This window comes from Opisthocomus hoazin, chromosome 30, assembly GCF_030867145.1.
Source record: "Opisthocomus hoazin isolate bOpiHoa1 chromosome 30, bOpiHoa1.hap1, whole genome shotgun sequence".
In the NCBI taxonomy this organism is placed as follows: Eukaryota; Metazoa; Chordata; class Aves; order Opisthocomiformes; family Opisthocomidae; genus Opisthocomus; species Opisthocomus hoazin.
The window spans coordinates 2,794,708-2,810,227 of record NC_134443.1 but is presented as its reverse complement, the minus strand read 5'-3'; the positions used below and the strand labels follow the sequence as shown (position 1 = coordinate 2,810,227).

Here is a 15,520-nt window from a genome sequence, read left to right as displayed (position 1 = left end):
CTGAAGCTCGCGAAAGGCCTGCCCGCTCGGCTGAGCCGGTCGTAGAGCAGGCTGTAAGGAGAGCCTGGGCAGGTCCCCAGCTGCAGGGCAGGGCACAGGGGGCTGCTGCCGCCCTTCTCTGGGGCTTGGTTGCGAGATACCCCGAAATGGTCCACCTAAAGCCACGGGAAAGCGCTTGGTTCTGAGAGATTGCACCAGCGTTAACTTTGCGACGCGGTACAAATGTTGGCGAGACCCTGTGTGTGTTCTGTGTTCCCCCGTGATCCTGCTTTGAATTCCTCGCGGGCTGCTGGGTGCTCTGCCGACCGCCCGTTGGGTGGGCTTGAGGGGGGGTTCCTCCCCCTGTGGCTGTGCTGCCCTTCCTCTGCCCTCCCGGCGCCCCTGCTCACCGGTGGCACTTGCGTTTTTCTCCCTCAGATATGCAAAGGAACCCCCCAGCACGAGGAGATCTGCCTGGGTCTCTTCACTCTGGTCTTGACGGAACCTGCCCAGGCGCAGAAGGTAAGGCCTGCGCCCGTCGGCGAGCGCGGAAAGTTTGTCCTCGAGAGATTTTTGCTTTCCAGGCAGCCGGCAGCTCGGAGCTGTGGAAGTTTCGGGTCTCGTGCAGGCGTCGGAAGGCGCCTGGGCGGAACCCTCGGCGCTGAGCAGTGTTTGTTGTAGCCGGGCAGTGGCTTCGCTTGGACCATTCCTGGTGGTGTTGCGTCCGCGCGGCACCGGGGCTGCAGCAGCTGCTGCTCCGGGGAAGGGAGCTCGGCTGGGTTCTCTCACAGCCCTGGGATTAATTGTTTCTCGCTGTGGGAGGTGGGTACTCATTCTTCAAGAAACTGTAAGGCCTTTCCCAGTTTCTGTCTTGTCTTTGGAGGTCCAGAATGGATTTGCGTGCTGGGAGCCACGTGTAGATGCCTACAGAAATAATCACCAGGACTCTAGAGGAGGAACATGTTCAGTTCCTGGAGAAAATTGCCTTTTGGCAGTCCACCTCTATTAATTTCACGGACTGGATTTAATTTTTAAATAACTCTCTTGAACGCTGCTGTAAAGCATGATTTTTAAAATTGCGGTTACGTACGGGAGGATGGATGTTTTGTGTTCTGAACATCTTGGATCTGGATTTGTTGCTGTTGCTACAGAGTGGGGGTGCTCGGGGAGGGAGCCGAAAATGGTGTTTTGTTATAGAAACCAGACCTATTTGTAGCAGCTACAAGGAGAAACAAAAGCACGGTGGAAGGGCCGTGCGTGGCGAGCGGTACCCGGGGGGGCTTGTTTGGATGCGTCTCGGTTAAGAGGTGTTGCTTGGGATCTGAAAGGGTTGAAGTGGCCTCTTGAAGGCGGCTGAGCGGCGTGCCGTTAGGGATGCTCTGTAAATCCTGGCGCTGCTGTGCTGGACCGAAGGTGACTCATGCAATATTTCCTCTTGATTTAATCACTGCTACGAGGCCAGAGCTCTCTCCACCAAAACAATAGATGCACATTAGCTCCCGGAACTCAGAGCTGCCTTGGCCTTGCTAGATGAGACAGTCCTTGTCGATGAAGGCACGGCTCCGTTCTCCAGAAATTGCCTCCTGGAAGCAAAACGCGCTTCTCCTGGGAGCCTTCATCCCTGATTGCTTACGGTGCTGGTGCGAGTCGGGTTTCTCTTCGGTTGGGTGGCTGGGTTTTATTCTGTCTGCTTGGCTAAAGGCCTTCCCAAACCCTGACCGCAGAGTCCCCAGCCCCGCTGTCCTTAGGCTCTGCCCTGATTCTGCCGTGTGCTCTGAGCACAAGAACGGTAAAGGTGGAGAGGCTGAATCCAGCTGAGGCTCGGAGCACCGCTGGACACATCCTTGTTTCAAAGACACTGCGGGAGCCAAAGAGTATTTCCAGTTGCAGCGCTCTACGGGATGGTCTTCCAAAGGCGAACCTCCTCCACGTCAAACAGAACGCTCTGCTCCCCTCTAGGGTGTGGGGGACCACAGCTGGGATGCGGTGGGGAGCATCCAGACGGCGTGAGCTGAGCGTGAAGCTTCTGGGCTGGGTGCTTCCATACGCTGGAAGCGAAGCTTGAGCGAGTCCGGCGTGCTCCAGCTTTCCATCTGGACGGCACTCGCTGGGCGTGCCCCTGCAAGGGGCCGGGATAAACCAGCCTGGCACGTTCCCCTCCGTGGTCTCCTCTGGCAAAGGGGAGCTGGGGGGTGAGCGGCCGGTCCGGGTCCCTTGCGACCGAGCCGCTGACAGGCACTGACGCCGTCCCTCCGAGCTTGGCTGCTCATGGTCGCCTTAATTAGAGGCGGCTGGTGGTCCTGCTCTTGTCAGATCTGCTCTTGGGAGCACGTTACTTTTCTTAGGGAGTAATTGGATCTGCCAGTCTGCGGGGCTCTGATGTCATCTGTTGCTGCCACCTGCCCTGTGTCCAGACAGCAAGGACAGGAAGCCAGGCGGTGATTTTCTGCCAGGCCTTGGCGGGGAGTTACTCCTTGCCTTTGCTCCCTGCCTGTGAAGAGGGGCTAGCGCTTTCCTGACTTTGAAGAGCCTCGCAAGATGCCTCATCAGAGCTCTGAGGTCGTCACACGGAGGGGCAGAGCTCTGTTCGTCCTCCAGCGAGAAGCCCACGGGTCCAGGATGCTCGGTGCAGCCAGCCCCGGTCGTCTGCAATGACCGTTCCCACATCTGGTCACGGGTGGAGAGTCGCAACCTCGGACGTCGGCGTGGGAGTGTTGTGTCGGAGAGGTTGGTGTGGAGGTGGTGCTGCTCTGAACCAAGCATGCCCCATGAGGCTTCACCACCCTCCTGGGACCCGAAAAAAGGGGATATTGTAGCTGGCCGTGTTTGCAGTCAAGGGTATTTTAGTGCCTGTAGCCCTGAAAGCCAGGCAGGGGGTTGCTGCGGTCCCAGCACGCTGGCAGAGGCATCTCACGCCGTCTGCTCGGTCACCTCGTGTGTCTTCGGTCGATGTCCGTCCCCGGCGCGCGGATCCGGCTCGTCTCGCACCGTGCCCTGGCTGTCCCCCACCTGCATCTGCTGGTGCGCGGAGGGGAGGCGGAGGTACCCCCGCTCCCTCCCGGAGAGGCTGTTTAAAACACATCTCCCTCCCTTTTTGGGAGAGGGCTTGAGCTGCGCCGTGCCCTGGCTGAGCGGTTAAGGAACGGTGGCACAGCCCTCCCCTCGCTGCGGGGAGACTGGGCTGCAGCACGCGGGTCCCCTCCTGCCGCTTTGCTGCCTCGGCACTCCGGCCAGGAGAGATTAGCTGTGCTGAGCTCGTCCAGCTGCGAGGAGGGACACTTGACCACCTTCAAATATCAAAATGACAGCAGCTGATCTGTCAGATCTCCCTCCTCCGCCCGGCACCTCTCACTTTAATTAACGCCCTGCTCCGGGATCAGAGTGCACGGAGCCCTCCCCGCAGATGAGCCCAGCGCTTCCCTGACATCTCCTCCGGCGTCTGCCCGCCGTGTGCCTCTTCTGCCCCGCCGCCGGGCCGGAGGGGGCCTCTCTCCTCCACTCGATGGCTGTTTTCTATTTTGTTTGTTTTTATTTTTTCTTCTCCCCTCATTTAAAGCGAACATTTGTCATTTGTTCCTTCCTGTTAATTAAACGGCCTGTGCGAGCAGCGGCTCCAATCTGCCGAGCAGGGAGGAGACGATGGATTGTTTGCAGCCTTGGCAATAATCAAGAAATTCAGGTTTTCTCCCCACCCCCCAGCTGCTGGAGCCCTGAGGATTTGCTCCAGGCACCTTCCCTTGGATTATTGCTGTCCTCCTTGTGCCGGAGGCTGTCGGGCAGGGGTCTGCTGTGACCGGTGAAAGCAGCCGGTCGGTGACGCGCCGTACTCCCGTGACCCTGGTGGAATGGGGCTGGTTCTCCTCTGGCCGGTTGTACTTCGGGCCGAGGATCAGCGACGTCGTAGCCGCGGTTTGAGTTCTGGTTTTCTGCAGTGTTTGCTTCTGGGGTTTGAGGAGGTGTGCGGTGAGCAAGGTGAAGAGCTGCCGGACTTCCCTAGGTGAGAGGATTACGGTGTCCTGCCTGCTGGGACTTCAGTGCTCAGCCAGAATGAAATCCCTCAGAGCGTCCCTTCTAGCTGTTTGTCCCAGCCCTTCTCCTGAGGGTGCTGCCAGAAGCAGCCCGGCTGGTCGGGAGCTAATCCGCACCGTCGGGGCCGGATCGCAGGGCCTCTCGGTGGCCTGAAATGGAGACGTGGACACCGCACCTCGCACAAATCCGGCAGAAAACCAAAGCCTGGCTGTTTCACCCAGGAAAGCATGAGTTTTCTGAACACAGAGGAAGCTACTGGCCACCAAGGAAAGCTTCTAAGATGAAAGACGTTCATCTCGTGGCTGCTCCTGAGGGTGCAGAAATGCTCCCTCCTCTGAGGGAAGTGCCAGGGGCGATGACCATGGGTGGTCGTGATGCTGTCATCAAGCGCAGGAGGTGGGATCCGGGCAGGGCAGGGACCTGATGACACCAGCATTTTCCAAACGAAGCAGAAGCTCCATCCGAGTCCGGGCAGACCGCAGGGGAGCTGGCATCCCGCGTGCTCCCTGGCCGGCGTGTCCTGCGCCAGCTTTGTCCCCTGCGTTCTCCCATCGCTGTGACGTACGCGTTTCTTTTTCAAAACCGATGCATCCGAGGGAGAAGTTGTGCATTCCTGGCCGGGTTGTTGTCTGTGTGGAGGCTTTGAGTCTGGCTCTGCTTTGTGGGTGTTCATTTAGCATTTCAAAAGCAATTAAAGGCCCCAAAGACTCTCCACCTCTTGGATTCTGGCTTTTCGTTTGGGATTTTTTTCCATACGTGTTTCAACGCAGTGCTGTATGAAAAAGGGAGGGAGAAAGCCTGAGCACAGGGAGTCTAATCAAAGAGGTCTTTGGAGGCCTCATTAACTCTCTACAGGAGGATGCAGAGACCAGACCCCTGCTCTCTGGAATATCATGACATTTACTGGCACAAATTAACATTTGTGCAGAACCACTTAGCAAATTACTTCCTAATCACCCTCCACCCCCTGCTGCCCTGACCAGAGGGGAAGGGAGAGCCAGCACCTTTGCTCTCCGGCCAGCGTTTTATTTGGCTGTTGGTAGCAGATGGGAGTGGAGAGAGTCCTTCCTTTCCCCGTGGTAGTTCCCTCTTCCCACAGCACAGCCCCATCGACTCTGCCGGTGTGTGGATTGCCAACGTGGTAGCGTGGTTTTGAGCCAGTCTCCAAATTCAGCTCTGTCTGAGCTCGGAAGTCTGGTGTGAGCATGGGGACGATCTGCCTCCGCTCCTGCATCTCCGTGGAGCTCCCGTGGTATCGATCCCCCATCACATCGCAGCGACCCCAAGTTCTGCAGGCGTCTTCGCTGCGGTTCCAGTTGTCACTGGTGCCAGGGAGACTGGCACAGTGGGGGCTCAGCTGACCTGCATGTGACTGTTCATTAACGGATCCTTCCTGAAGGACTGTTCTCTGTCTTTCCTCTCTAGCGTCGGTCTCTCCGGAGCCGTGGCAGGGTGCAGGGCAGGCTGGGATGAGGGCACAGGGACACCCAGCAGTGTCCGTTCTGCAGCAAGAAACCTCTGGTGCCTGGGGCTAAATCCAGTGAATCCAGCTGTCAATTTATAACACCCCAGAGGGATGGGGAGTCTGCCTGCCTTGGTGATCTTTCTCTGAGATTTGCTTATCTGCTGTTATCTGGTCAGGTTTGATAAAACCGTTGTCTATTTTCCGTTATGGTGCTTCATCTGTAACCGTCTCCCGCTCTTCTCTGCTGCAGTGCTACCGGGACTTGGCACTGGTGAGCCGAGATGGCATGAACATCGTTCTCAACAAGATCAACCATATTCTCATGGAAAAATACTTGAAGCTGCAGGACACCTGTCGGACCCAGGTGAGGAGAAAGGAGGTCTTCTCCCCGGCATCGCTCCTGCCACACCAACCCGGCAGAGGACGTTTCGGTGCGGAGGGCTTGGGGAGCAGTCGGCACTGGTGGAGCTCCGTTGCTCCGTGTGAAGGACTCGCTTTTGGAAGGGAAACGTGGCGGCGTTCGCCAGCGGAGGCTGCCACGGTGTTGGGGAGCGGTGTCAGGGGGGAGGCCGTGGCGAAAGCTGCCCTGATCTCTCCCTCTGCCCAGCTGGTGTGGTTGCTGCGGGAGCTGGTGAAGAGCGGGGTGCTCGGTGCGGACGGCGTCTGCATGACCTTCATGAAGCAGATTGCAGGTGAGTGATGCCATGGGAGCGAGGTGATGGCTGCCTGCATCCCGCCCCTGCTCGTGCCAGCAGGCTGGGCACTGCCGGTGCCGTGCCAGGGCTGCCGGTGCCGTGCCAGGGCTGCCGGTGCCATTCCGACTTCCCGAGTGCCTCTGCACGCAGCTGCCAGGCAGGAGCAGGGCTCACTGGCAGGTACCAAGCCTGTCCCAACCTGTCTGGTGAGGAAATCTCTCCAGGGAGGATGGAGCAGAGGATAAGCTTTCGGGAGTCAGTTGCTCCCAACAGCCTCTACGAGGGGCGAATCGCAGAGAGAGCCAGGAGGCTTCTGGCAAACGCTGGAACAGCCAGGAAGCGTATTGGTTCCTGTTGCTGCCAGCTTTCACCTCGTAGCTTTGCGCAAGAGCACCAGGATCATCCCTCATCCCTGCTCTGACCTCTGGGATGGCAGAGGTGATTCATCAGAGACAGCGGAGGCTGCTTCACCCCACGTGAAGGCGGTAGCTCCTCCGGGGAGCTGGCCCAGCGGTAGCCTGTAGTGTGTTCCCCCAGCCCTCGGTGTGAGCACCCCACCGCCGCGCACACACGCCTTTCCGGCTCCACAGGAACGGTGCCTCTTCCGTGTTCTCTGCTCGGCGCTGGTGCCGGCCGCTGACGTCCACGGAGGAGGAATTAATGTCCCACCGTAAAACCTGACACTGTGTTTTTATTGTCTGTGCCTGTGACACGGGGCTGGGCAGCCTGGTTTGGAAATTGCCGTGTCTGCTCTTCAGGGGAGGAAGAATGAGGAGGGAGGGGACGGAGTCCTGAGCACGAGCCAAGCTGCCTTGGCCCTGTTGTCACAGTGTAAACACAGAACATTTTAAAAAACACTGGTGAAGGCATCCCCTGTTTCCCCTCGGTTGCACCTCCCCGTCCAGGGCCCCTTCTGTTCTGGAAGGACGCCGCTGTCTCACTTCTCGCCACTTTTACGATGCCTTAATTGTTATGATCCCATTGTTTTGGCTTGCCTGCTTTAGGCGTTTTCTGTGCCCCTGCGAGCAGGAGTCCCGCTCTGCTCCCAGCGACGTCAGCCAAAGGCTCCGGCTCCGTGCCGGCAGCCCATGCTGAGGGCGTGAGACGCAACTTTGACACCTGGTCTTTATTTCAGAGTTTGGGCATTCTTTGCAGATGCTGTTTCTCCTCTGTGGGCTCAGCAGCTGCAAATGTTTTCTCTTTTCCAGCTACTGAATCTCATCGCTTTCTGGCTTCTTTGCTTTCCAGAAGGATAATTACTGACTCTGTACAATCACAGTTTTTTTGCAAGAATGCTGTTGCAGCAAAGACCTCCCTGATCCCCTAGCAGAAAGGCACTTGTACCTAGAAATGTGCTGTACCTAGGAACAGCCAAGCACGTGCAGCAGGCAGAGCGGGACCACGGGGGAGCCTGACAGCGAGCGACCGTCTTCGTTAGCTTTGCCTTGCTGGGGACGCAGGGGTCGAAGCGGTCGGTGGTTCAGTTGAGCCTGGCGGCAGAGCCGCACCCGTCCGTCTGACTGGCTTTTCCCTGTTGCTCTTCCGCTTTCAGGTGGGGATGTGACGGCGAAGAACATCTGGCTGGCCGAGAACGTCCTGGAGATACTGACTGAGCAAAGGTACGGCTGGTCGGGAGGCGCAGGCGAAGGCTGGTGCAGTCGGAAGAGAGCGGCAGCCGGGCACGGCGCGAGGGAGAGCGCTCGGCTGCCTGCGGAGCGGGTGGTCGTCCTGCTCACGGCAAGAGAGGCGGATTTCGGGGCGCTGTGCTTGCGTGGATGGGGTTTCCTGCACAAAAACACTCTGTGTTCCCTAACCGAGCGTATTTTCAAGCCGTGGCATAAATTCCTGCCTCTCGGAGCCCTCCTGCTGCAGGCTGTGTGTGGGAGAGTGCCCCGGAGTCCCTCCGTTGGCAAAGCTCCGCTGCGGGGTTCGCAGCGGGGCCGCGCGGCGCCTCGGATGAGATGGGCTGCGCGGACTGGTGCCTCTCCCCGCGCCGCGTGCGAGGACACGGCGATTCCTGAGCATCGGGCACCCCGGGGGTGGGCGGCCCGCGCTCCGGGCAGCGGGGTGGCGTCGCCTCGCGTGGCTCCGGAGCCGCGTCCCGGGAATATTTTCTTCCCGCGTTTCCCGAGCTGCGGGGGAGGTGTTCCTTTCGGAGGAGGAGGACAGAGTTAATTGCCCAAAAAGCTTCCTGTGTTTAAACAGCTCCTGCTTCATCAGGGCTGCAACTTTAATTTGTTGTGGACAGGCCATCTGGGAAGTATTGTCCCATGGGCTCGGCATTGTCCTTTGTTGGCAAAGCAGCCGCTAATTGATGATAAGCAGAATTCCTAACCGCAGCCTTTGGCCGGGCAGAGTCGTTATTTTTAAATAGCCTCGAGCTTGTCTCCGAGCGCTGTCTATAACAGCAGCGATTCTCCTAAAATGACTGCAGTTAACAATCAAGTTGTTACAGCGTTTATTTGGCCGCAGCTGACAGTCCTAGCGATCTTTATTCCAGGAATAGCTGTGCGGGTGTGCGCTGCTGCGAGTGCCATCCGGTGCCGCCCCGCGCGCGGGAAGGAGAGACCCGCGGAGATCTTCTGCGCGTGGCCGGCCTTGGGTTCTTCGCAGCATCGCCTCGGCTGCCTTTGTGCTAAGCTCAACTCTCCCGTTCCCAGCCGTATTTGAGCCCCTACCAGTTCCTTCATGTGGTCTTGCTGTGTGCTGGTGGTGCTCGCCGCTGCCAGCCCGCGCCTCGGAGCGTCTCGGAAGTGCTCCTCAGCTCACCAAAGCACGTTGCAGCTCTTGTCGTGCGAACAAAGAACGGCAAACAGCTGGACTGTGGGAGGAACAGCAGCTTCTCAGCGGTGATCCAAAGCCACATCTGGCCGCGGGTCTGCAGGAGAAAGCTCCGTGCACTGAGTTAACAGCTGAGCTGTTGTCACTTGAGGAGTTTGTCAGAGGAGCAGATGTGAGAGGAAAAGGCTTGGCCCCTGTTGAAGGTATTGCTGGAGCGTCGATGGTACGGGCTGCAGCAGCAGCAGAAACTGAGCACGAGCAGAGCTGAGGGTTGGAAGCGAGCCCGAGGGAGAACCTGCGGCTCTTTGCTGGGATTTATGTGCTTTGATTAGGGGAAAGCCAGAGCTTTAATTAAAGCCACGCGTGTGAAGATCTGATGCCACGTTCAGAGCGTGGAGTGCTTGGTTTAATTAAAAACAGTGACAGCAAAGCTGCTCAAGCACTGCCTGCCTCGGTGAGGAGGCAAGTCCGCTGCCTCTCAAGCGCTGGGTACTAATTTAGCCTCTCGCTGCTAATGGCGGCACGAGCGCGACGCTTCCTCCGAGCGTTTGCATTTTCTCTGCTTGTCGGATCGATGAATCCTGTGGCTGTGGGCGGCTTTTGCCCCCCCACCCCCCTTTGACAGCATTTTTATTTTCTGCACAGCCCTCACTGGGAAAAGGGGGAGATGCTGACCTGCCAGCCCCCAGGGATCCCGACCTTAATTACTCCCACATCCTCCCTAGCGTAACCTCCGCTCAGCGCCGTGTGCTGCCGGGCCAGCCCGCCCAGCCGACTAATTAACCTGCTCCTAGCATCCAGCGAAACGCAGGGAGAAGAGCCTGGGAAAGCAAACACTCGTCACATCTTCCCAGGTTCCCCTCCGGTGATTTAGGGCGGCTGGCTCGCTCGCCGCTGGGCCGGTGGCCCTTCGGGTGGCCACGGCGGTGGCACTTCCCCGGGGCTGCTGATTTACAGCTCGCTGAACCAGGGGATGCCGTGGGCGATCAATCACGCTGGAGGCACCGAGACGGCCTGGCCCGTTCTTGGCATCCAGCGCAAATAACCGAGCTGACGAGGTCCTTTTTATGGACCGGGAATATTTATTGTGGCGCTTAGATAAGGGAGGTTGAGAACGCGGCACGCCCGGCAGACAGGGCAGCGCGGGCAGGAGGCAGCGGCGGAGCAGCCGCTGGAAACGCTTTGCCGGTGGGCTCCGCCGCTGCGAGGGAGCAGGGCAGAGCTGAAGCACCTGCCCACGCTCAGGACACGAAGCTGAGAAATAAATCTCGCTTCCAGAAAGCCGGTGCTGGGTATGGAGCCCCTGCACTGAGCAGAGCGCTGCTTGCCCCTGCCCTTCCCCGGGGCAGGAGAGATTCCGGCCGTGCCCACGATGGGGCTGCCATGTTTCTCCCACCGCAGACCCTCTCTATGCAGCTGCCCTCTCGCAAATCTCCCTCGTGTTTGATCTCAAGCACGTCTGTTTTGGCCCAGATTTTGCCATTCAGCGCGTCCAGCTTCCTGAGAGTCAGGGCTGCTCTTTTCCTTCTGCCCCACGCCCCGTTCCCTGGCCACGCCGGGGCAGTTCTTCTTCTGCCCCCAGTGCTGTGGGAGCTGCTTCCCAGCCCAGCGCAGGGCTCGGGAGCCGCGGCGTCTCGTTAAGAGGCCCTGCGTGACCTGCTGCTCAGGATGCCACCGATTTTGCTGGATTAATCCACTCAGCAGGCTGGTGGCCGGGGAGCACGAAGACACCGCTTGCATGGTTCTGTGTGAGAGCGTTTGGGGCGCGATCGTGCGGGAGGGTCCTTCGTAGCTCGTCCTGGTGCGTTGTCTCTTGCTCGGTGCTCTCCTGGCTATGGAGACCAGCGAAGAGGCTCCAGTGGTGGTCAGTGTTAGCATCAAACTCAAGTCTGTTCACGGAGCGGCTGCTCCCCGCGCTCGCTCCCGAGCGCTTCGTTGCTTGCAGTTGCAAATACCTTGGATTGCTGTGGCGGCGAACGTCTCTGTGGCCCTGGAAATCCAGGCAGGGCTGTGCATGAGCACGTCTGCCGCCCTGCCAGAGAGCCTGGGGTGCGAGCACCCGGCCGGCAGACGGTGACGGGACTGTCCTGGGGGAGCAGGAGGTGGGCCAAAGCGTAGCAAGCAGCTGGAGCAGGGAGTGGTCCGTGGATGAACGTTCTCCGTGCTGGCACAGCCGGCTGGAGTCCCTGTCCTTGCTGTTTCCTTTGTCCCTCGGTTTCCTCTGTCCTGAGTCCCCACGTTTGTATCACTTCTGGCTGTGGTTGCCTCCTCGCTCGGGTTGCTGAAGGTGTTTCTCTTTTTTTTCCTCCCATTACAGAGAGTGGGTGCTGAAAAGCAGCCTCTTGATAGCCATGGCGGTGTACACGTACCTGCGGCTCATCGTGGACCACCACGGCACGTCCCAGCTCCAGGTGCTTCGTCAAAAGGAGGTGGATTTCTGCATCTCCCTCCTCCGTGAACGGGTGAGCAAATCGGGGGACTCGGGGGGTGGCTGGGGAGAGAGACCTGCCGCTCTGGGGACTCTGTCTGCGCGCGGTGGCGTGGCCCGTGTTCCTCGGGCAGCTGGAAGCGTGGGACGCGCTGGGTCCTCAGAGGCAGCCCCCAGCTTGCACTGGGCAGGCAGCAGCGTGTGGTTTGTTGCCAGCGCAGGCTCTGAATGGCTTTTGAACCATTTACACCAGCTGTCCCGTCGAACTCCAGGCCGCAGGGAGGGGAGAGCAGCTGTTTTGGTGGGGCTGCCTCATTGCAGTCTCTTTTATTCCGGCCACAAGGGTTGAACACCATTCTCTTGGTGCTGGTGGCTTACCATACCTGCAAGGACATCAGTTCGTCCCTTAGGGAGGCAGCCAGTGTCCTGGCAGGCTTTGAGAGAACACGACAGCCAGCTCTAGGCCGCTCTTTGGCTCATGTCACGCAGGAGAAGCCACCAAAGCTGGGTGTAGCCAGAAACCCTTGCGTCTGGTGTCCTAGCCCTGCGTGCCACGCCGGCTCTGCAGCTCCCTGCTGCTGGTCTGAGTGCTGCCCGCTCTCCCCTTCCTCCTTGCTGGGCGGGAAGGACCGAGTGTCAAGTCCTATCTTCAGAGCCTGGCTGCAGTCCTGGAGAGAAAATGTGAGATTTATGGGCCGATTGTTTGCTTTACAAGAGAGAGAACATTTTAAAATAGCTGCTGACCTTCCCGCCTGTCACCCTGCCTCTCACAACCTGCTAGCTTCAAAAGAGGGGCAGGCTGCCAGGGCCAGGAGTGTAGAGATTGTACAAAGAGTGAATCATCTGGAGCCGGCCGTAAGGTTGAAGGACTGACTGTTCCTCCCTTCCCCTCCTGCCCCCCCGGTGCCTTCTCCCTTCCCCCTGCTCAGCAGCAGGTAAACAGTAAATGAGGTTTGTTATTTCCTCTCCTTTCCCCAGTTCATGGACTGCTTCATGATCGGCCGGGACCTTGTGCGGCTGCTGCAAAACGTTGCAAGGATACCCGAGTTTGAGCAGCTCTGGAAGGACATCATCCACAACCCGCAGGTCCTCAGCGCGCAGTTCACAGGTAGGCAGGGCCGGGGCCGCAGGGGCAGCCAGCTCCATCCTGCCCTGCCCGCCCGCAGGGAGAGCTTCTGCCGCAGCCCCGCTGGCCGCAGGCAGCCCCCTCCTGCCTTCGCACGCCCTTGTGGCAAGGCTGCCCTGACTGTCAGGCCCATTCTGGGGAGAGCTGGAGCAAAAATCCCGCACAGGAGCTGTTTTTCACTCTTCACACCCCATCTGGCCCAGGTCTCAGGACCGTGCTGGAGCCAACGGGCTCTATTACAGCCCCAGAACGCTGGGCGTGGGGCTCCTTCCAGCTGCTGTCTTAGGTGAGAGCATGCAGAGAGAGCTATGATTGCACCGTGTGATCCCACCTCCACCAGCGTCGGGGCCCGCGTGGCTGCTGCCAGAGCCCCTCTCGTCACTACCTGGAAGGAGATGCCTCCAAGAGCAGTTTTCTGCTGGCTGCAGGGAGCTTAGGAACAGGGGCAGGCCCTGGACCAGTCTCCCATGGTCAGCTCTAGTGCTTGGCAGCTTTTGCCATTTTTTTTAAACGCTGCAGAGGCCTTGTAGGTGTTTGGGCTTTAAACCATCCTGAAAAACGGAGACTTCAGGCTGCTGTAACGACAGATTGTGAGAATGCAGCTGGGCCACGACAAGGGTCATTAAATTCTGTTGCTTGTTCTGGATTTAACGCTTCCATAATTGTAGTTGTTGCTTCTTTTAATTAAGCTGAGATGAAGTTGGAGCCCAAAGATATAAAGTCTCCAAGTCCTTCAGACTCACCAGAAAAGAGCCTGATGAAGCAAGAAGTCCAGAAGATGCAGCAACTGACACTTTCTAAATGGGAGTTAATTTCTCCCGGTAGCCTTGCACGCTTGGTGCGGCAGACACTCAGCTGTGGAGCTCCTCTGCACAGTCTGGGTCAAAACAGACATGATGGAGAGAGTGTTATATTTATAATTTTTATTGATATAAATTATTCACTTCTCTAGGGGCTGTCACATCATTATCTGTCTGCAGCAATTCTAGTGAGTCTTTGGAAATGGAGCTTTAAAGTGTTCTCCCCCCACCCCCAGTGCCTGTTCTTCTCTCAGGGGCCATGTTAATGTCACTTTAAAGATCTCAGATTATGCTCGGGGAAACTCATGGCACATCATTTGATTAAATGCTCCTTAAGCTCTGTGATCTCTGGCTTCTTCTCCATCTCCAGAACTTGTCTCCTGTCATTGCTGGTCTCTGCTGAGACCAGCTGAAGGGCCGCAGCGACGCAGTTCCCCTCCCTGGGTACCAGAGTTAGCCTGTGGGGCTTGCGGAGGCAGAGGAGTCTCAGCCCTACGCCTGAGGAAGGCTCACGGTTCACATTTCCAGGGCTCAGCCCTGCCTCTTCCTGCAGCTCGACGTTCACCAGAAGCATTTCTTAGCTCTGTCTGGATCTTCCCAGCTGAGTGCTGAGCTTTCACGTCCGTGCTTGGAGCATCCTGGGGCACCTAACAAATGTCCTGCTTGAGTCCCACACCGGTAGGGGCAGCTGCTCAGGGTCATTTCCTGCTTTGCTGCCAGTTTTAGCCAAATAACCCAGCAAAACGATACCTAAATTGGGGCTAACGTTGGTGCTCCTGACTCCTTCTCTTCTGACAGCTAGCAAACTCCCTATGGCTTTTGCCCTTTCTCCTTTGATTCCCTTTTTTTTGACACCACAACCAGTGGCCCATGGCGTTGCCCAATGGTTCGTAGAGGTGAGACGGTGCCTGGGGAAGTGTCCGCACACACGAGCACGTTTCTCCTCGCCGTTTCGGCTTTCTCCTCGCCATATGAGCTGCAAAGCGTTGGAGCAGGCAGAGTTCACACGCGTCCCCGACCCCAGCACAGGCAGCTGGGCAGCCCTCGGGGCAGCAGGGAGAGGTGGGCTGTGTCTGGCAGAGCACCAGGAGCCTGCCCTGGGTCTGTCACTCCTCCCTGCTCTGGGTCTGTCACTCCTCCTGCTCTGGGTCTGCCACTCCTCCCTGTCCCGCAGAGGACTCCGCAGCTGGCTCTGGGAGCCGGATGGGAGGATTCTGAGCAGAAGCAGATCTGTCCAGGGGTGCCTTCATTCGTACTTCTTGCTCGTGTGGAGCCTGGAAGGTCCCCTCCCGACAATAATTTCCCCTGCAGTTGGTCATAAGGCTTTTTCTTTGCCCTCTTGCCTGCTGTTGAGAGCCTGTAATAATTGCTCTTCGAGGTGGCTGTTGTCTCTAGCAGCTACCGGTCCACGTGCTCTTGGGTTTGTACCACTCTGTAACCCCCGATCTGAGCCGGTCTTGCTGAGCTCCACTCCTGCGACCAGGGCCAGAGCTCAGCAGCACCGAGCGTGCGGGGAGGTGGCCGCAGCAGATGGCTGTGGGCGCAGGACCCAGCCCTCCCTCTGAGCAGCTGGGGGCTCTTAACAAGCGAGGGGCTTTTGTGGCTCTCTGCCCGTGACGTGCAGCTCGCTGCGCCCTTGCTCTGAGCTCCGCAGGAGCTGGCATCTGCTCTTTCTGCTTTGAAGCTTCCGTCCTCCAGCCATCCCCCAGGTGTGACCCTGGGGCTGCGCGGCAGAAGGACGAGCTTCCATCCGGCAAGAGAGCGAAGCGCAGCCCCGTGTGCGCAGCGTCGCTGGCGCCTGCCTGTCTGCGTCGGAGCTGGCTGCCCTGCAAATCCTTCAGGTCTTGTCAAGCAGCAGCGAAACCTCTCCGCTTGGGTCGTAAATTCCTCATCCTGCAGCTGTCTGGGAACGAGAGCGGATTTGCAGCCTCCCCTTCTCCTTCCCATCCTCTGTTCTCCACGGGCGCGTGCACCCACGGGTTTTCTCTGATGTCTGGTCTTCGTTGTCAGAGCTGGGTACCTTTACTGCGGGGGAGGGGTTGGACTTCGCGTGCTGGCACGGCCCAGATGGGCGCTCTCTGTGCCAGCTCTGCTTTTTGGTGCCCAGGCCGCGGCGTGGGAGACGGGGATCGTGCTCTGTTGGTTACGGCTTGGGACTTGGCGTCTGGACTGGCTCATTTCTCCTCCAGATCTTGTCCCAGCCCTGCTGTGCATCCT

At 58.4% G+C, this 15,520-nt stretch overlaps 1 protein-coding gene across 1 annotated transcript in view; it reads left to right on the top strand.

Annotated features, from left to right (window-relative positions):
- The window catches only part of INTS3 (integrator complex subunit 3), a 41,790-nt gene that overhangs the window by 5,283 nt on the left and 20,987 nt on the right, over positions 1-15,520 (top strand). The window contains exons 3-8 of the mRNA XM_075445331.1: positions 418-501; positions 5,724-5,837; positions 6,081-6,165; positions 7,721-7,787; positions 11,267-11,411; positions 12,356-12,485. Of these exons, the coding sequence (XP_075301446.1) occupies positions 418-501; positions 5,724-5,837; positions 6,081-6,165; positions 7,721-7,787; positions 11,267-11,411; positions 12,356-12,485 (625 nt within the window). The remainder of the gene's footprint in view (positions 1-417; positions 502-5,723; positions 5,838-6,080; positions 6,166-7,720; positions 7,788-11,266; positions 11,412-12,355; positions 12,486-15,520) is intronic.